General features: G+C 51.7%; 1 protein-coding gene across 9 annotated transcripts in view; it reads right to left on the bottom strand.

Annotated features, from left to right (window-relative positions):
- Positions 1–20,659, bottom strand: part of LOC125912255 (uncharacterized) — a 41,255-nt gene that overhangs the window by 8,550 nt on the left and 12,046 nt on the right. For 2 of the 9 annotated variants that reach the window (XR_007454662.1, XR_007454660.1), the window contains exons 3-6: positions 3,536–3,662; positions 2,813–3,036; positions 1,944–2,114; positions 392–569 (exon numbers count right to left, since the gene is read on the bottom strand). Coding sequence is in view for 5 of the 9 variants with exons in the window: in XM_049616586.1 (XP_049472543.1) it covers positions 412–569; positions 1,944–2,114; positions 2,813–3,036; positions 3,536–3,662; positions 4,347–4,398 (732 nt within the window). In the remaining 4 variants the exon portion in view is untranslated. Of the gene's footprint in view, positions 1–24; positions 570–714; positions 1,063–1,943; positions 2,115–2,812; positions 3,037–3,535; positions 3,663–4,346; positions 4,527–20,659 lie in introns of those variants that run through there. The other 7 variants (XM_049616586.1, XM_049616579.1, XM_049616603.1 and 4 more) reach the window with 7 other exon arrangements.

Raw genomic sequence — 20,659 nt, 5'->3', positions numbered from 1 at the left:
TCACCTCACTTTTAGGAAATCGACTACAAGGTGCCAAGGAAGTTTTATTTCCTTTTTTTAAAGATGACAAATGTACAGATATTAATATATTTTTGGTGCCGATGGCGGCTGTTTTTAAGAGAGGACGGAGCTGGCTTTTCTCCCTCCCCGTGCGGTTCTATTTATCCTGGACATTTCACACCTCCTCTGTGCCTTGGTTCTCCTGAGACGTTTAACCTGAGACTTTCCTCCGGCCCTGCCTGGGGAACGCGCTGCGCTCTGTTCTTCGCCTTGGGCTGGGGTAGCGCATCACACTGGCTCTTCCCTTCCCCCGTGACCCTGCCTCCCTCCCACATCCTTTCAAGGCAAGCCTGGGGGTTCCCGAGAGCCTGCTTGCCTCCTAATAACAGACCTCCTTTTGTGGAACGAGAGTCACCATGGCGAAGGCCGAGTTAGCCCAGCTGCGGCTCGAGGAGGAAGCCCGGCGGAAGCGAGGAGTCTTTGATGCGCCGGGTCCACTGTCTGACACACTGAGAAGACTATGGGGCCAGGCTGCAAGGCCTGCCTTTTTCCTGGTTGAGTGAAAAACCCTAGGACGGCAGCAAAAAAAAAAAAAAGGGGGGGGGGGCAGAGAATAATAACCAGACACATCAGAAACCTCTCAGGAGGACAGTATTAGATGGCTATCAAGTTATATTTGTAGCCATTTTCTGACTGTTTTTCACATGGCTAGGCTGGGTTGTGAGCACGTAAGGACAGAGCCGTCCTTGGGCTGCTTGGCTCCATCTGAGGATATCAGCCAGGCTCTATCGGCTTGGCTGTGCCTCCTGCTGAAAACAGGAAAGGGGCGTGGGTCGAAAGGGAGAGAGGGGCAGGAGTGGAGCCAGCCTGCAGAAGAACGAGAAGGCAGACTCGAAAGAGGTCCGCGGAACACGGCGGGCTGGGCCGCCCAGCGCAGCCACACCGTAGGCAGCGCCAGCGTTGGCTGCCGACGGGAGGCAGGCTGCCCTGACTTCCCTCCGAGTGTGTAGAGATCGTTGCAGAAGACTGCCTTAGTTTAGAGTGTCTGGGAACTGCTGTATTCTGGAAGTTAAATAGTGTGAGATAACATTACCTGGAAGCCCTGTTTCGTCTATATTTCTGTGTCCCTGTGCTATTGCAACCTGGGGGAGTCCTAACGCTCTGTGTTGTCTTTTATTTTATAACTTTCCCCCAACTATTAAAATCAAAGAATTCTCGTCTTCTGCATTTCTGCTTTTTTGTCCCATGGACCTCTTTTTCCACCTGCAGGGAAATTAATCAAAACAATTGTCGCATTCTATTCAAAGATCTACCCTTATATGGTTACCAGTAGGCCTCGAGTCAAGACAGGAATCTGGGCTGGATAGATTAGGTGGCCTGCCCGTGGTCTCGGCAGTCAAGGCCTGCGACCCTTGGGCTGAGACTCTGCTCTCGGCTGTGGCAGCCGGGCTTCCTCTCAGCTCGCCTCACCCGCCTGACTCCCACATCCTGACGTGGGTCTCCGCCAGGCCAGTGCAGTCACTCGGGGTCCCATTTCGGCTTCTCTTCCCAGTTCCCTGCCAGGACCACAGGAGGAAAACCGTGATCCCAAATGACAGGGCACAAAGGTCACGTCACTTCCGGCTCAGACACCTAGCGATAGGGACGGCCACATTTGCACAGCACTTGTTCTGTGCGGGGCACACTTTGTGTTTCACGCACACGCGCTCACTTGATCTTTCGGCCACCGTCTGGAAGGTGCTGTTACCACCACTGGCAGAGAAGGTAGGTAGTGGCCCAAGGTTTCCTGACTGACGAGTGGGTCTGGGCTGGGAGCAGACAGCCTGGCTCGGGCTGTGCTCGGAAGCACTGTGCACTCTGCTGCGACAGGAGGCAGCATGCGCCTCTAGGCAATCCGAACGAGACCAGGACTTTGAGATTAAGGGGCCCTTCCCGTCACCTACTCGAGATCGCTTGCGGAGACATGATCAGTCTGGGGACCTGGTCCCTGAGTCCCAGTTCAGTGTTCTTCCATCCTGTCCCTTCCCTGCTAGATGGACAACGAGGAGGGGGCGGCTGCCAGGCGTGGGCCTTTGACGTGATGTTCCAGGAGGTGGGAAAAGAGCACCCTGGTGCTGTGAAGAGAAAGGAAAACGTGGGTCCAACACATAAGGCTCCCTGGGAGAAGCCCAGAGGATGGGAAGGACCCCTGACCCTCCCTGTGGCTCTTTCAATAGCCAGGCACAGAGGATTTTTATCTCTAGAAACCTCCAAAAGTGAAAGGCCAACCAAATCCCATTTCTCCCTGTCCCAAGATGAGCAAGAACCCATTGTTGGGAACCCAGATGAATAATTGTTGTGTCAACTTTAGGAGGAGCTGGGGATAAGCTTCTAGGAAGCCAGGGATGGGGGTGGGGGAATGTTCCTGGGGCCCCCTGCGAGCCTGTACTTTCTCTCCCACTCCTTTGAAGAACTCAAGGGTGGGACACCTCTCAGATGAGCCCTTCCGTAGCAGTATCAGGCCAGGCGGTCCCAGTTCGAGGGCCCGTAATGATCTCCAGACTCCGCAAGGAAAAGTAGGGGGCCTCCACTGACTGGGAAACGGGCCCCAGTCAGGCAGGGAGAAGAGACGAGTGGGAGTCAATATATAACCAGGGACACACGTGTGGCCAGACTACAAATGCCAGGAAACCCCAAAACGAGTCTTTTGCATCTGAAAGAGTAAAGACTTCTTGGGAGAAGTGGAGCCCCAACTGGGCTGGAAAAACGGGGATCTGCATAGGACAAAAGAAGGGGGAAGGTGCTTGGGGGGAGGGAAGAGTGGGGGTCTCACCCAGAAGGGAAGAGGTGTGGGCCGTGGGGTGGGCAGAGGGTCTCTCTATTTCCATCAGCAATCTGGATGCTTGCTTTGTCCTCAGCCACCACCACAGGCATGTTCTAAGCCCTCCCCAGGTGCCAGTAAGAACAGATAAGAAGGTGAGATTCTGACAGGACTGCTGGCCGGGGCCCAGGGAGATGGCCTCGCTGAGGATGGAAGTAAGAGTCCTCTGGTCAGAGCTGAAAACAAAGCAGACAAGTGTGGGGTGGGAAAACTTTCTAACAACCGGAAGTGCTAGGAAGGTTTATACCTTACCTTTTTATGTGTTTTCTATTTTATTTATTTATTTATTTTTGCAATAAGCGTATCTTACGTTTACAACCAGAAGAAGATAACGTTGTAAACTAGTTTAGGGGTTTTTGCTGCCACAAAGTTCAACACATCCGTGGGGAGACGGGGCTGCCCTCCCCAAAAAAGCGAATGTGATCTTGGCCAAGGTCAGAAGTGTGGCGTCAACAACCAAAACGGCCTCCCTCCACTTTGGGCTGCTCACCGGTCAGTGGGTCTGAGGCCCAGCCCTGTCTCGTGCTGTCTGCGAGGCCCCCGGGGCAAGTGACCTCGCCTCTCAGCTTCCTCACCTTAAAATGAGGTGGGTTCCTAAGTTCGAAAGTCCCATTCTGGTAGAAAGACTTTGTGTCTCTAGGCCCCCATCTCGATAAAATCTTTGAAAAAACTCACAAACTGCAGTGGAGACGAGGAGGCGAGAAGGGCTGAGAAGTCGCTCGGTGGCCGGCAAGGACCGGCAACACAGCTGCTGGCTTGGGGCAGAGGGAAGGCTTCCCCGGGTGGTTCCAGCTGGCAGAACCTGGGCCAAGACGTGAGGATTAGGCGGGGGCAGACCCCACTGCAGGGAGGGCAAGACTTCCGAGCCCCGGCATGGCTTAGCCATGAGGTGGCCGCATGGGGTGGGGGTGGGGGGCAGTGGAGGGGAGCCCCAGACACTGTCGCTGGAGGGCCGGGAAGCCATTTGTAAGGAATTCCTAACAGGACTGCATCATGGGACTGAAGGCTGGACAACACAACCCTCAGGACTCTACCCATGAAACTCTAAAAGGTGGGGCCAAGGTGCAGCGGTCATGACTTCCAAACCTGTTCACCATTCCCAGGAAGGCAGAGCCAGGGTGGAACGCCAGTGAACGGCATGGAATGAGACAGAAAACACTGGGAAGAGACCAGCTGGGGGCGGCTGTCTCATACTCTGGGCTTGTGATGGGGACCTGGACTTGCTGGGGGAAGCAGACCCCTTCTCACTGCCTCTGGCCCTCGCCCATCCCCTAGGGCCACCCAGAACCAGGCCACTCCCTCGGGACACCTGACTCCATGATGTCCTGCCCTCCTCGCGTCCAAGACCAACGTGCCCTCCTCCGTTCCTCACGCACAGCCCCCCTCCCGAGTTTCCGCAGTCTGTTTTGACGTTCCATCCCCCATCCCCCATCCCCCAGGGGAGGCTGGCAGATGTGCAGGTTCTGGTCTTGGGCAAGGGACGTACATAGAGAATTAGATCTTCCAGGTTCTGTTTCCTGAATATAAGAGCTGGGCATCAAGTGACAGATTTCCTCTGTTCTTCCCTCGTTCTCTCTGTGTAAATGGGCTGAGAACTTCTACCCTGATCGACGTTTCAAAGTAGAATAAAATACCAATCAGGTAACTGCCAATGTGCTCAGAGGAGAGGGCCGGGGAGCCAGCCGCACTGTGTAACCTGCCTCGATCTCAAACGGGGGCACCGCCAGCCCTTACACTTCAGCTCTGACTTCAAGCTTAAGGGGTGGCCACCCCCCGCCCTGCAGAGAGGAAACCCCGGGCGGGGCTGCCCGGGGCAGGCAGCAAGTGCCACAGGGTGGACTGCTCTGTGCCAGGCTGCTGGGCCACACTGCCCATCGGCATCAACAGTGGCCATCTCATCCTTGAGAGCAGAGGGACCGCAGCATTCCGGGTGGGAGACCAAACGAGAGAGGCTCTGAGGGCACCTGGAAATGCCGGGTGTCACTCACTCGCTGCTGACCCCAGAATTCTTGGAGCAGGCGTTCACTTCAGGCACACGCGTAAACAGTCCTTGCACAGCAGCTAACCACTGCTTCCATCCAGTGAGCTCTTACTATGCGCCAGGCAGCTTCGAGCTTCGCTTCCCTCTGACGTCATCACTAATCCCCACAATGACGCTAGGAGGTAGCTATTACTGTTCCTATTTATAGACAAAGAAATTGAGGCTCAAGGAGATTAAATATCTTGCTCAAGGTCACATGGACAGCAAGCAATGAGGCCAGGCTCTAGCCTGAGGTTGGTTGGACTCTCAAGCTGGGGCTCTTTCTTGTCTCTCAAATTCTCAATGTTTATAAACGGGAGGGTTTTTCCTTCCCATTCTCTACTAATTCTCTGGACCCTGAGCACCCACTCTGTGTCAAGCACTGCGCTGACACATTGGCTTTGCAAAGATGAATAAGGTCACCTTCTGGGCCACGGAGGAGGCCCAGTCCGTGTGGGAGGCGGGGGGGGGGGGGGGGGGGGGAGGGACAGGTGCACTAGTGGGTGAGCACTGAGGACAGCAGGAAAGGGCTGCCTCGGAGCCCCACCCTGGAGCACAGATCTCTGAAGCTCCCCAGTGCTCCCCATGTCAATAGGGTTGAGAAAAGGGAAAGGAGGGAGAAACCCGGACAAGGTTGAGCGCCCACCTACCAGCCCCAAGGTCGGCACTGTTTTCTGTCCAGAAGAGGAAAGTGAAGCCTAAAGAGGTCACATACTGTCAAGGTCATCATAGCCACCTGACTCCTGGGCAGATCCCTAGGCTCTCACCATAGAGCATCACACTGCCTTCCCAGAAAGTGTGTGGGAAAAGGAAAAAAGAAAAGGTAGTTCTGGAAACTCCTAAGCCCAGCTGCAGAGACCAAGGGGGTCAGGGTGTCAGAGTCTAGCTCCTCCCACAGAAATGCCAGGTGGCTTGTTCCTGTTTAAGTCACAGCCACAGCCATCTTCCAAACAGGCCAACCCTGGAGAAAGGGCGGGAGGGGAGACACTTAGGGGAGTGAGAGCGGGTCATGGCGTTCCAAACCCACGGGAGCGCCGAAGTGAACTCCCAACACCCACCCGCAGTGTACCCTGACCTCCTCCCTACAGTCCCAGTTTTCCAAGGTAGTGATCTCGGTGGGGAAGAAACTCATCCCGTCCTCACCACCTAGGCTCGTCCGGCCGGCTCCTGCTCAGCCCCCTCCTGGCCTCCCCCACCTCTGGCGGGGGGTTGGGGGGGACTCCAGGTAACAGGCCTGGGCGCCTCCTCCTCCCCACGCGCGCGCACAGGCACAGGGCAGGGCGCAGGGCGCAGGGCGGGCCAGTTGCTGAAGGACACCAGGAGAACTGGTAGGACTTGTGTCCCTTTTGCCAGAGGCACAAACAAACCTGCCAGCGGTAATAACAGGGCAAAGGAACGGACCGCCTGGGACTCAGGAGGAGGACCGCAGGATCTCTGCCAGGGCACCCCTGCCATTAGGACCCTGCTCGGAAGCAAGAGGGGCCCTCCGAGAGTGGGGTTCTCTACATTCCTGCCCTGACAGACCTGACTAGTACCGCCTCCCCCACAAGACGCCTGCTCGATCGTTCTCTTCCACTGTTCTCGAGGGGTTCTGAGAGGCGCAGGTCGGAGTTTTCTGAAGCATTATGCAAGAGCCTCTGGGGGTCCACCATCACCCCCAGGCAGAGGCCGGTATAAGGGGAGGAGGCAGTGAGGTTTTGGAAGTCGGGGCGGAAGGGATGGAAGCCATCCTTATCGGGATTGGTGCCTACACGGGGAGGAATGGTGTTCCCCAAGGAGGCCAGAGTGCTTCTGGGGTGAGCACTGGGGGAGGAGAGCTTTACAAAGTTGGCTTTATTGGGGGGGGGGAGGGTGCAATTTGTTAAAGAAAAAGTAGAGGAAAAAGAGCAAAGCATCTATGGTCCATTTGGGAGAGTTGGGTGGGGGGAAATCGGTATGTACCCAAATTCAAAATGGTGCATTAAAATGCAACGTAGGGGCGCCTGGGTGGCTCAGTAGGTTGAGTGTCCAACTTCGGCTCAGGTCATGATCTCACGGTTCATGGGTTCGAGCCCCACATGGGGCTCGCTTCTGTCAGCACAGATCCTGCTTCGGATCCTCTCTCTCCCTCTCTCTCTGCCCCTCCCCTGCTCACTGTCTCTCAAAATGAACATTAAAAAAAATTTTTTTTCAAGTGCAATGTAAATTTTAGCCTTAACACAGAGAGTTGTTACATACCAATAAAAAAAAAAAAAAGAAAATACACACCACTGAAAACTGTTAATAGTATGGATGGGCTATTTGTGAATGAGCTTCAAATGACAAAAATCATATGAAAAAATTCAGCTTCATTCATAATCAAGGAAATGAAAATTAAAATCAGACCTAGAAGTCTCTCATAAAACTGGTCATAATAATGAAAAATAGGAACAATCTAAATACTTAATTCTAGACTACCGTTAAAAATTATAATGACATATTATATATCTAATAAATATGATATCACAGCAATATTTACTAACAGGAAAATGTTTACAATATGTGAAGCTTAAAAAGCAGATTCCAAAACAGTGTTATGGGCAGGCACATTTTATATTCCGATATACACAAACAAGTCCACGTGTACACCATAAAAATCATGGAAGACTAAACACCATGGCGTTCATAATACTAAGTTATTACTCAGTGGTGGAATTCGGATTTTACCGTCTTGTTTGTTTATCTACACTTTGTACTTTTCCTCCAATGATCCCACAGTCATTTTGTAATGAGAAGAAACCTTTACGGTGACTTTGATTAAGAGTTTTTGGAAAAGGAAATGTAAGAACCATTTGCTTCATGTATATACTCTTCTCCAAGAAGTGGAGATTCATTCTTCTCCCACTTGGTGATCATGGAAGTAAGGGTAGCCTAAGAATGGGTGGGAGGAAGGCTGATGTCGGAGGTCACCCAGGGTGCAGAGCTGGGGTCAGGAAAGAGACCCAAGAATCACAACCCTGACGTTACTCTGGAATCGCTACGGGGCCCACGACCTTGTGTGGGAAGCCCAGAGGATTTGGGGCGCCCGGGTGGCTCAGTCGGTTAAGCATCCGACTTCAGCTCGGGTCGTTGTCTCATGGTTGGAGCTCGAGCCCCACGTCACGCTCTGTGCTGACAGCACAGAGCCTGGAGGCTGCTTCGGATTCTGTGTCTCCTCTCTCTGCCCCTCTCCTGCTTGTGCTCTGTCTCTCTCTCAAAAATAAACAAACATTAGGAAGAAAAAAACAAGAAAGCAAGCAAGCGCAGAGGATTTGCAGTCAGAGGATGTGAGTGACTCTTATGTCTGCGAGTTGGCACCAAGGAAGATGCATTCTTTCTGAAACTCAGGAAGTAACAGTAACACAGGATTCTTGTGAGGATTAAATGAGATAATTATTTGCTTTGTGAGGTGTAAATCCCTAAACAAATGTTGGATGTTGTGGTTAATAACATTAATCTCTGGTTCATCTTGAGCAGGAAGGCTGGCCAACTGCTACGGTCAAGTTTGCGCTGGCTGTTGAGAATGCTGGAAATGCCGGAGGGGAAAGATGATGTTCCCACGGGGTTCGGGCAAACTGTTAGATTTCCTGGGCCATGGTAAGAGAACATAAAAAGAAACAGAAAAGAAACTTACTCTGAGCTCAGAGGGAGGTGTTTGGAGACCTTCTGACTACTGTTTAAGGAAAGAATACGCAGCCTGTGATGAGAAACCCCAGGTCGGTCACAGGCTGGGCCCTGGGAGAAAACGGCACAAAGCGCAGAGGTCTGTGACTCCCTTCACCTGTACTTGTTTACTGATGTTCCGGCAAGATGCTTGGGGGCTGAGTTGGGTGGACCGAGGATGCCATAGCTCGTCATCTAAGGAGACTGGGAGAGGCTGGGTGGCGGTTCCGGTTAGGTGGGTCCCCACCCTGCACGAGACGGGGACGTCACGGCTTCTGTGTGGGGGCGGTTGGCGCGCTCATGAATCATAAGCCCCTCTCGCTCATAACTGGTTTGCTGGTTCTTGCAGTGCCGCTCACGGTTTCTACGCAGTATGGTGCTAAACGTACACCCTCGAAGAGTACCGCTTTCTTGGTCCCACTGGACGAAAGGGATTTACTGGTCAGACGACAAGCTTTCCGAGTACCGACCACATTTGGAGACTCAGTCTTGACTGCTCCGCTCCAAGGCCTTCAAATGAGGGGCATAATCTCCGCTCTCCTTTTCTTCCTTTTTTGCTCCTTCTAGGACGCCCCTCCTGCCTTTCCTTCTGTTTACCTCCTTTCCTTCTTCAGAGTTGGTTTCATTGATCTTCCTCTCCTTGTTCCTCAGTTTCCCTCTCCTTCTCCTCACGGCCACCTTCTGCAGTTCTGGATCCAGCCAGCATCTTCCCCTGTGCCCTTCATGTCAGAGGCACCTGCCACTTGGAGCCACCCGATGCCAGGGTGTCCTGAGCTAAAGCCCATCGGTCTGCAGTGAGAGGCTGCCCCTTCTGCCGGGGTCGCTGAGGCTTCCTTACTCCTCGCTGCACCTCGTCCCCTCCTAAATTACCCAACAAGACTTTTCAAATCTTTTTGTAACAAAGTTTTTTCCTAATCCTCCTGCCAACCTGGCTCCCTGCCCCCACCCCAGGCCCCTCTCTCTTCTGTGGGGGGCCTCTGATCTATCTACACCTCGCTGAAGCTGATGCGTCCTAGACTGGAAACATGTTCCAGGTGTGGCATCGCCTCCTTGTTGGTGATGGGCAGAGGTGGGGACAGCCTTCTGCTCGTGTTGGCTGTCCCCTCTCCCCCACTCTAGGCTCTTCAGGGCTCTTCTGTTTATCCCCGCTATCCAGCTGAGAGACGGGGGGGGGGGGGGGGGGGGGCAGGAGGGGAGGTTTTTTTTCGGTCTCTTTTATTCCTTAGAGCCTCACCCCACTATATTTTTTCTAATCTAAATCTCATTTCGAAATCTCCTACCCAAAGGGTTTCCCAATGCCTCCTGGTTTTGAATCAACCTGTTGTTTACGGCACATCCAGATCAGAAATAGAGATGTCACGGGGGAAGGGAGGGGGAAGGAGGAGGGGCGGGGGAGGACTAGATCTGATCCTACACCCTGAAGACACTCATGTGCCTGAGACAGTCATTGGATTGGTGGCACCTGGACAAACAGATCTATTCCCTCCTTATCTCCCGTGAAGGAAGAAGTCTCAGCCAAGTTGAGGACAAGCACTGGCCAGAAGGCAAATACCAACTTGGCCATATTCCTCCCCTGGGGAGACGTCTGAGGAAGAGCTGTCAGAGTAGGTCCAGCGGCACTGGGGGAGAGCCCCTCTCAGCAGCCCACAGAATTCTCTGCCCCCCAAGGTGCCCAGTCCCTCTCAGGGGTCATTTCATAAGAATATGCATCTTAGTCCCCGACCCATGACTTAACAAGGTGGAGTTCTGGCCACAGGGACCCTGAGTCAGGAGCAGCCTCTGTGGCAAACACAGAGAAGTGGGTCAGTGGTTGTTTTGTTGTTGTTGTTGTTGTTTTTAAACAAGCGAAGCAGGTTATTCCCTGTATACAAAGGTTGGCCCTGGTAACCTGACAGCTCTCCGTCACCAGCAAGGAGGGGCCACCTGTGGTCCTATCCACGGGCCACACTTATTCTCCAGAAGAGGCCGAAGGACCAGTTTGGGGCTGAAATGGCAACCCGGACCTCTGTGTTGTTCTCTAGCCAAGACATTTCACCGTGATTTTTATTTTAAAAATCTATTCGAAGCCCCCATTCTGTATCTAATTCCCAGAGAGCCAATCCCTTCATCTAAACGAGCAGAGTGGAATATGGACCTTAAGTCAGCCTCTAGAGGCTCTTGTGACCCTCTCCTCGAGGGGAGTGCCGCGGACAGCAACTAGGCCTTTCCACTCCTATAATTTGAGGAGAGAAAACCACACCGGCTGCCACAGCAAAGCTCCCACTCTTGGCACTTGGTGTCACTGTCGCTTCACCTTGCCTCTGCTCAGAGCCTTCCACTGACTGGTGGAATCACCACAGAGGAACAGAATCCCCTCTCCCTCCTCTCCCGCCCCCCATGCACACGCGCGCGCACACACACACACACACACGCACGCACACATGCACAGATGCCTGGGCAGGAGCCCAGCTCTCCTGAGGAAGGGCTAGTGTCCAGGCAGAAGGATGACAGGAGTGCCACATGGTGAATGGAACGAGGAAGGGCCCCGTCTTCCCTGAGCAAGGCTTGGGTGGAACCCAGGCTCCTGGAAATGTTGGGTGTTGACTTCGCCAGTGTTTTCGTAAAGCTCAGAATTGTTCAGAAGACCATCTAATAGCATAAACGTTCACGTGCAAACACTAAGAGTCACTTGACATCGAGGGGCAAATTTTGGTGACAGAAACACAGAAATGACTCATTTATAGCTGCAAGGCTGGCTGTCTCTGTCCTTTCCAAGACCTTGGCTACCAAGCCTTCGTCCATCCCCGATGCAGGATTTGACACATTTTTTTTTTCTTCTCATAATAGCTTTCGGCAACCAAATGAATGCCATATTCCCTTTTAGTTAGCTTAGTTAATTAGCATAATTAAACGTCTCCTCTTGCTGTGTTCCAGGGCCACTGGTCTCAATCCCTTTTAGCCTCTGCTGTTTCTCTTTCCTCATTCAACCACTGCCAGGCTCCTCTCAACAAGGATTTGATGAGCTCCCGCTGGACTCGGGGCCCACTCCGGAATCTCCTTCTGCAAACCTCCAACCCCCAACGTGCCTTGTCTCTAGAAGATTCTTTCGTCCTTGAGGCTCTCCTGTGGGTGAATAACTCTTAGGAGTATAGCGGCTCCCCCTTCTCTGGGGCACACGGACCTAAGAAATCGAACTCCTTTACCACTCATGAGGGAAGGTGGTTCAGGGTAAAGGGGAGGCCTGAGGGGCGCCTGGGTGGCTCAGTCGGTTAAGCATCCGACTTCGGCTCAGGTCACGATCTCGTGGTCCACGAGTTCTAGCCCCACGTCGGGCTCTGGGCTGATGGCTCAGAGCCTGGAGCCTGCTTCCGATTCTGTGTCTCCCTCTCTCTCTGCCCCTCCCCCGTTCATGCTCTGTCTCTCTCTGTCTCAAAAATAAATAAAAAACATTAAAAAAAAATTAAAAAAAAAAAAATAAAGGGGAGGCCTGAGAGTCCCTAAATAGCACAGGTTTAGTGAAAAGCCACTACCCAACGAGGAGTCTGGAAGGGGCCGCCTGCCCAAGCCACGTCCGCGCTTCGACCACACAATCTACAGCAGGTCACAGCATTGACAGCCTAAGAAGTTCAACGACATCTGGGTGACGGGGCTTGCAGCTACTGTGACATTCCCTGAGCCCTGGTCACCCGGCTGTCCTGAGCAAGAACTCTCGGGAAGCGGGGGGCTTCACTGTGCCCTGCCAGCTGAGTTCAGACATCTCGACACACAAAGGAGCGGGGCTCGCCATCTCCCTGCGGCCTCGTCTTTGAAAACAGCTGGTGAGAGTACCTCCTAGGTTCCTACGTTCCACCTTGTTCCCCTTTGAGTCTACCTTCGAATGGTTCCTGGAACATTCCGGGGCTGGAACTAACTATCTAGTCTGGTAAGTCATGCTGGAGGTGACCTAAGGCCCCCATGATGAGGAGTCACCAGTGGCTGAACTGCCATTTATCCTATTTCTGGAGATAAGAGTGTTGAGGCTAAGGTCAGGAGTGAGCGGCTCCAACCAAGAGTACCATGTGGCACTGTGTCCATAGCCCCAGCTGCTTCCTCTCGGGCAGCATCCCCAGGGGAGCAGATGACAGAAGCCCTGGACTGTGGGGTATGTGAAGTGAGTCGGCCTGTACTCCTCTTGAAGTAATTCAGCATACTTTATCCCATTGATCTTACTAACGTCCAAGGAAGGAAAGAAACAAGGAAAAGGGCAGAAGCCGTCTCATTTCATCAAAACAAGTGAACGTGGAGCAGGAGCCTTTAGGTGAATGAGCCGATATTCACCCAAAAATACAATGAAGGGGGCACCTGGGTGGCTCAGTCAGTGAAGCGTCCAACTTCAGCTCAGGTCACGATCTCACAGGTCATGAGTTCGAGCTCCGCGTCGGGCTCTGTGCTGACAGCTCGGAGCCTGGAGCCTGCTTGGGATTCTGTCTCCCTCTCTCTCTGCCCCTCCCTTGCTCATGCTCTGCCTCCCTCTCTGTCTCTCAAAAATAAGTAAACATTTAAAAAAATTTAAAGACAATGAAGAAGCGCATAGAAACCTAAAAACACAGACCCTGGCCCTGCAGCCACAGCAAATCAGACGGGTGATCGTGTGTGTGTGCGTGTGCGTGTGTGTGTTTGTGTGTGGTTCGGGTCCTCTACTCTGGTGGCCTCTGGTAATCTGACAGCTCAGACTGATTTCAAGAGATGGCAGAATTTGATCCCTAGGTGCTAAAAAGGGAACCAAGGGACAAACATCCCCCCCCCCACCACCCTGCCTGCCTCAAACTTTGTAAATGACAGAGACGCTCACCAGAGTAATTAGCAGAAAAAACTGTCAGCTAAGTGGTTTGAGAAGGTGTGGCTGGAAGCGTTCTATGTGTTTTCTCTAAAGCCGATGTGTAGACAGTCAAAAATACGAGTTTAACGAGCTTATTAATTTGGAGTGACTCTTCATATCTTATAGTGAGGTCTGGGGTTCACCTACTTCACCTTTGACATCAAAGAGGTAGCTACAGGGTGTTTGTCCCTGAACATTTCCTCCCGAGTCGGCTCCGGGGACGCCTGCCTCGGTTTACCTTTCTACCCAAACAGGCAACCGACCCAAACAATTCAGTGCCCAGTGTTTCATAGAGGGAGATAACGTCTGGCACTTAAAGATGCTTTATGACGTTGCTTATCTCCTGCTGTCCCTCCTTGTTCTGCCCCCAGCCACCTGAAATACCTCCTGAAATTAATAGATACTTCCATGGTGTGGGACGGCAAGGTCACCTCAGTTTAGCACACTACACGCTGCTCATATCCCTCAGGAACTTAGATGTGTCTTGGGAGAGCTGGAACTCATCCCAGTTAACTCCTACAAATTCGTAAGTTTCTCTAAGGCTGCAACTCAAAGCATTTTAATTCCAGTAATACTGCTTGCTAGAGTGCTTTCTAGCCCTTTCGATCTACAGTATTTCTAAACATTAATTTAATTGAACTTAAAAGAGATTGTGCCTAATGTGCCACGACGTGGCGAACAAGTCATAAAAACCGTGTCTTGCTGACAGGGTAAGTCTAGCTCGGGGAAGAACCCTGTCAGCACCGTGGTCCCACAGCGGACTACAAATCCCAAACCGCTGCAGGTGCTCCCTCGAGGCACACGTGAGTGACGTCACTCGCCAGGGGCTTGGCTGCCCTGGCTCGATCTAAGATGCTCTCCCTCTCCATTTAGTTTGTTCTTTAGAACTAGTATTTGGGATGCCACTTCAATATTTTATGCTACTTCTGATCTATGCCAGCCTGGAGACTAAGATCGAATAAGCCTGAAGCTGAATCCTTTGTCACCACTTTTTCCAGAGCCCCAGGACAGCATTGTGACTATCCAGGGCTAGTGTGACCTTGCTGTCCCACACCATGGAAGTATCTATTAATTAAACAGACAGCCAACCTTATAACTAGGTCGACCACATATATTCCAATTTAAGCCCTTGACTCCATTCCTTTTTTTTTTAATGTTTATTTATTTTGAGAGACACAGAGAGAGAGAAAGAAAGAGAGAGAGAGAGAGAGAGAGAGCATGCCAGAGAAGGGAAGGGGCAGAGACAGAGGGAGAGAGAGAATCCCAAGCAGGCCCCATGCTGTCAGTGCCAGCGTGGGGCTCGATCTCATGAACGATGAGATCATGACCTGAGCCAGCATCAGGGGTCAGATGCTTAACCAACTAGCCACCCAGGCGTCCCTCCATTCCTTTCTCTGAAAGATTATTTAGGGGAAATTTCTCACTGACCAATAACATATCTCATGACTTCTGACATCTACCTCAATACGCTGAGCCTTCTCTGTGAGAGTTTTCGTTTTTCAGGCTCTATCATTCTCATGGATTTTCCTGTGATTCTGAGGCTATAATCAAGGCAAAAGGAAAGTCCCAATCCCGTGTGTGCTGGCTGAAGGAGTACAAACCTTAAGATAAGGGAATCTTGGGGGTGCTTGGGTGGCTCAGTTGGTTAACTGCCCGACTTCAGCTCAGGTCAGGATCTCACGGTTCATGAGTTCGAGTGCCACATCAGGCTCTCTGCTATCAGCACAGAGCCTGCTTCAGATCCTCTGTCCCCTCTCTCTCTCTGCCCCTCCCTCACTTGCGCTCTCTCTCTCAAAAATAAATAATAACTGGGGCACCTGGGTGGCTCAGTCGGTTGGGTGTCTGACTTCGGCTCAGGTCATGATCTCATGGTCCGTGAGTTCGAGCCCCGCGTCGGGCTCTGTGCTGACAGCTCAGAGCCTGGAGCCTGCTTCGGATTCTGTATCTTCCTCTCTCTCTGCCCCTCCCCTGCTCAAGCTCTGTCTCTGTCTCTGTCTCTCTCAAAAAATAATAAACATTTAAAAAATAATAATAAATAAATAATAAAAAGATAAGAGAATCTTAGAAAAATCATCATAACATTCTAGGAATTCTTGGTGCAAAAGTTCCTGATTCTACCCTCCTACCCCCAAACCAATTGGAGACACAGACCCATCCTTCCCTGAACTGACTTATTTCCTCCAGTTATTATTTTTTTTAACATTTATTTATTTTTGAGACAGAGAGAGACAGAACATGAACGGGGGAGGGGCAGAGAGACAGGGAGACACAGAATCTGAAGCAGGCTCCAGGCTCCGAGCCATCAGCCCAGAGCCCGACGCGGGGCTCGAACCCACGGACCGCGAGATCGTGACCTGAGTTGAAGTCGGACGCTCAACCGACTGAGCCACCCAGGCGCCCCTATTTCCTCCAGTTAAGCATCTTCCTCTGAGCTCTCTTCCAACTGAATCAGTGCCCAACCGGTTACCTCCCAGGGCTCCTCCAGGGCATCACCAAGTAGAAGGCCTTCCTAGGGGGTGATGGCACCATTCGGGAAGCCTAGCACCTCCCTGAGAGTGCCACCCTAGCCCCTCTGCCTTTGGTAGGTGCGTGGGGAGGATTCAGGAAAGAGGGGTGCCTTGGGGTGTAGCAGCCCAGGTCCAAATGAGTGAGCCCAGGGGGCAGGGAGAAGGCCCGAGCAGGGAAGGAGCTTCGTGAGACTTGGCTGCACAGGTCTGAGCTGGAGGCCGTGCTAAAACCTGAATGACGAAACAAAAACTCCTTCTCAGTAGTGATCAAACTCCCAGATTAGCTCGGCTTTATTTCTTTTCCTTTTTTTTCCCCCCCCAATTCATCTCTGTATGATTTTTTTCCTCTGGGCACATGAAACTTGCACTTTTCCTCTTCTTCTTCAGGACTCATGCAGAGGCAAGAGAAGGGGGAAGCACCAGGCTCTGATTCTGTGCTGGATCAGATCGCAAGATCTTTCTCCTTACAAGCGTCAAATCTAACCAATAAATGTGTTGGTCGGATATTCACTGAGTGTTCTGAACCAGGGGCCCCAGCAGTGAGGAGTTATGAAAGCCACAGCCTCTGCCTTCAGGAGCTGCTGTGGGACCAATCAGGCCAGCTCGGCCGTTCCTGGCTTTCCGCTCCTGCCCTTGAAAGAGTCTGTGCAAGGTCAGATTTTTCTAAATGGAAGCCTCAGCCCTTACTGACTCACTGGGCAATCAGACACTTTTTCATTTAAGACTCATCTCCCGCTGGTAACAGCTTTTGAAAGTTAGCCTCCAGTGTGTCTGTCCTCCCTCCTACTCAAATGCTCTAGAAGAGCTTCATATTTAAATAAATCCGAGTGTGAATCTCTGGTGAAGTGAAAAACTCTTTCTGTAAAACGAGGAAGTCTTCCCAAATTTGTTTGCCTTAGCTCAGAATGGCATAAATAATTTTTTCTAGAACTGGTCTCCGTTGCATATTCTATATTCTTTTCATCTTTGTGGGTTTTTTTTTTTTTTGAATTTCCAAAGAAAGAGGTTTGCCACCTAAACCGCAAAAGGGTTGATTACCAGTTTCTGTCTTTCTGCATCAAAATCTTTAATGTCCTACAGATACAAGTCATTATTACCAAAGGACCTGCATCATAGGCGAAAGAGGAATTGGAAGTACCCTCACCGGTGCCCTGGGGATCCCAATTCTGCTTCACTGCCTGGGTAAGGTCATTGCTAAGGAGATAACGCCTGTCACGGCTCACAGGCCTCTCTGGTGACCACATTTCAGAACCAAGAATTGGTGGCCATCTGATGCATGACCTGGCGAACGGCCAGTGTATCTTCGGTCTCAGAAACGGAGATTGTCCCAGAAAACCGAACGCCACAAGGCTGCCCACAGGACAGCTCTAAAAAGCCGTTTTCTGCTGCATTCGTTCCAGGGCCTGCTCAGGGGCCTCTAAATCATCTGGTACCTGGGTGCTCTCCCGAGCCCACTGTCAAGACACCCGGTGTTTACAGCCTTGATTAGAGCAGACATTCAAACAGTCCTTCAAACTGCCCTATCCACAGTTTTCATTTCCCCCTTTTCAAATCAGTCTCCCCTTTTAAAAAGAAATGTATCAGGGGCGCCTGGGTGGCTCAGCCGATTAAGCATCTGACTTCGGCTCAGGTCATGATCTCATGGTTCCTGAGTTCAAGCCCCGTGTCAGGCTCTGTGCTGACAGCTCAGAGGCTGGAGCCTGCTTCAGATTCCGTGTCTCCCTCTCTCTCTGCCCCACCCCCACTTGCGCTCTGTCTCTCAAAAATGAATAAATGTTTAAAAAATTAAAAAAAAAAAAAGACACATCAGCAGTAAATGAACGTAACTCTGTCTACTGGTTCCAGGAAGGAGGTGTTATTGTTCTGTAACAAACTGGCTCTTTCCAGATTAAAAAGTAATTATTCTAAAAGAAGCTCTTATGGTTAAAATTAAACCACAGCCCCAAAGCTGCTAGAAACTGGACTTTGGACAAATGCCAAAGAGGACAGTCGCGGGCATCTTCCCGAGAAGAAAGGGAAGAGACCCACTAGAAGGAAGAGATCTCCAGCAAGTGGTCACATTCGAAAATTAAGTAAAATGTTGGAACGGGTTCAACCACCCTACTTCAGTTAGGAGGCACTTTTTAACAACATTAGGAAAGCGAAACTAGCTGTGGGTGGGGTGGAAGCGCTGCCAGGTCACCTTGCCTAAAGAAACCCGACGATTGCGCCTACATGACGGACGTGCAGTGTGGGCACTGCCGTGGCTCTGCTGGACCACGTGGCTACGAGGACCACGCCAGCAGTTTTTGTGGCTCCCCGCCCAGGGGGCTGTACCTACGTTTTGGTGTTCCCCGGCTCGTCACTCGAGGTAACTTGGGTCACTAGCCCTGATTTGTTATTCCGTAGAGTGATTAAGAAACAATCATCTAGGAAAACACAGACGCACACATGAGTGTGCAAGACAAGGCCTGGGGGAGCTGAGAGCTCGCTGGGTCATGAGTCTGGGGGCGGGGGCGCTGGAGGGCAGGACCCAGGAGCTCTGGTGAGGTGGCTCCAAGGCCAGCCTAGCAGTGCCCTCTCCTGGAAGGCTGGGGGCACACCAAGTGGGCTGGGTGGATCCCGACCGACAGAGCAGGTCTTAAACCCAGTCAGGTGCAGCACTGACCCCTATTGGACGAAATGCTTTTCAGCTCTACCAGACGGAGGGCTAAAGAGAAATCAAATCCCCACCAGGTGGCACGAGGCAAGGCATGACCTTCTGTGCCTCAGTTTCCATGTCTACAAAATGGGAGCAATGGTAACACTGTCTGTCGCTGAGTGTCTCAACAGACTGATGTCAGGAGGAAATGAACGAGACGTCACCGCTCTGACCTCAGCCCCTGCCTTCCCACTCAGTGCTGACACAATCCAGGTCACTTCCCGGAGGTGATCTTTCTTTCCAGTGTCTCTGAACTAAGAACAATATGGTCGTGCTAGCCGGAGCTTTAGTAGCTAGTAGCTATTAAACTTCTCACTTCTAGTAGCTTTTATAACTCCACAAATGTTTTCAACACAATTTTCAAAGCACTTTTTTCTTATCAGCATTTATCCAATTTAAATCAATTTCCTGGTAACTACGTGTTCAGAGCCTACATCCCCCCTGGATTACGAGTCCCCTAAGTGAAGGCCTGTGTGTCCTTTGTCCCCGTCATATCCTTAGTACCGACCTAGCCTGGTGCCCGTTGCACAGTAGCTGCTCGATAAATAGCTGTCGAATAAACACACAGAGGAGTCATAGGAACTGGGGAAGGCCAGCCAGAACCGGAATGGACAAAGTCAGACATGGGGGGAAAGGCTTTTTTCAAGAGGGGCTGCATAAACGAATCTGAAAATCTTAAGAGCAGGATGATGAACAAGTCTGAAAGCAGACAGAGATGGTGGGTGCACGCAGAATGAATGGGCTAAATGCCACTGGAGTACGTACTTTATAAGGGATAATTACATGTTAGATGAATTTCACCACAATAATACAAAAAATGAAAGGGCAGAACTGTAATATAACAATTACAATCCTGACCATTTAGACACTCTACAGAAGCCGAGTAAAGTCAACACAAAGACAGTAACCTTTTACACAGTGCCTGACGGTTGACATAGATATTTCCGTAAATGATTTTGTCTGTTCCTCCCAACAAGCCCATGGACTTGCGGACGAGGAAACGGCGGGGGCAGGAGTTCAGCTGGTGACTTCTGATTTCTCAAAAAGGCCAGGCCACTTGCCACTGGGGAGTCCTCCCCGCACCCCCACCCCCCTCACCCGGGGAAGCACTTCCTCCAAACAGCTGCTTCTCCCTCCCCTCCTTCTGGGCCCTGCTTCAGGAGTCACCTCATCGGAAAGGCCTTCCTACATACTGTGTCTAAAAGCGCAGGCCCCTCACTCCTGCCTCAGGTCATTCTCTCTCCCTTACCCTGCTTGGTTTTTCTCCAAAATTCTTAGCTCAGGTTACATATTGAGCTTTTTTTTTTTTTTTTTTTTCTGTCACCTTCTGCGACAGCGCAAGTTCCAAGTGACAAATGTGTCAGTTCTGTCCTCTGTTACAATCCTGACATCCCGCACAGCGCCTGACAAGTAATGGGTGTTTAGCAAATATTTGGTAAACGAAGGAAGAAGTAGAATTTTACCACGCGCCTGGCTGATCTGCTGGGGCGCCTAGGCTTTTTAGGCCTCACCACGGAAATGAAATTATAATGTGGCTGAGATAAAACACCAGTTGTTCGAGTCCTGTGACGAGTGCCACCTTGCTCACGAGCGAGTCCCTGCATGCTCCTCTTGTCCCCAGGAGCAGGGCACCTGTCCGTTGTGTCCCTGGCTGTCAGCACGGTGCTGACTACCTAGTACCGACATGATATCAGTAAGGACCAACGGATTCCGAGTGACGCGGATAAGAATGGAAGAATTGGTCAAACGGAAGAATTGGCCTCAACACACGCACACGCCCGGGTCCCACCCTGGGTGTGCACCCCAGGCGTAGGGAGTCTCTGAGGAGGGAGGAGAGGAGGAAGAAGAATGTTCTAGGCAGGGGTCAGAGTCCAAGGCACAGCAGTGTGACCTCAGGAGCCGGTGTAATCTGCGTAGGAACGGCTCCAGAGACCGGATGGATCTGCACCGCGAACCTGCACACTACGTCTAGCTCTCGGGGGGGGGGGGGGGGGGGGGAGCCGGGGGTGGCCGCCCACGGGGGGGGGGGGGGGGGGCCAAAAAAAACAAGGAACCCTTTTGGGGGGGGAGGGGACCCGGAGGGCCGGGGGGCCCC

Source organism: Panthera uncia, chromosome D1 (assembly GCF_023721935.1).
Source record: "Panthera uncia isolate 11264 chromosome D1, Puncia_PCG_1.0, whole genome shotgun sequence".
NCBI classification, from domain to species: domain Eukaryota; kingdom Metazoa; phylum Chordata; class Mammalia; order Carnivora; family Felidae; genus Panthera; species Panthera uncia.
This window is presented reverse-complemented; position numbering and strand designations above follow the sequence as displayed.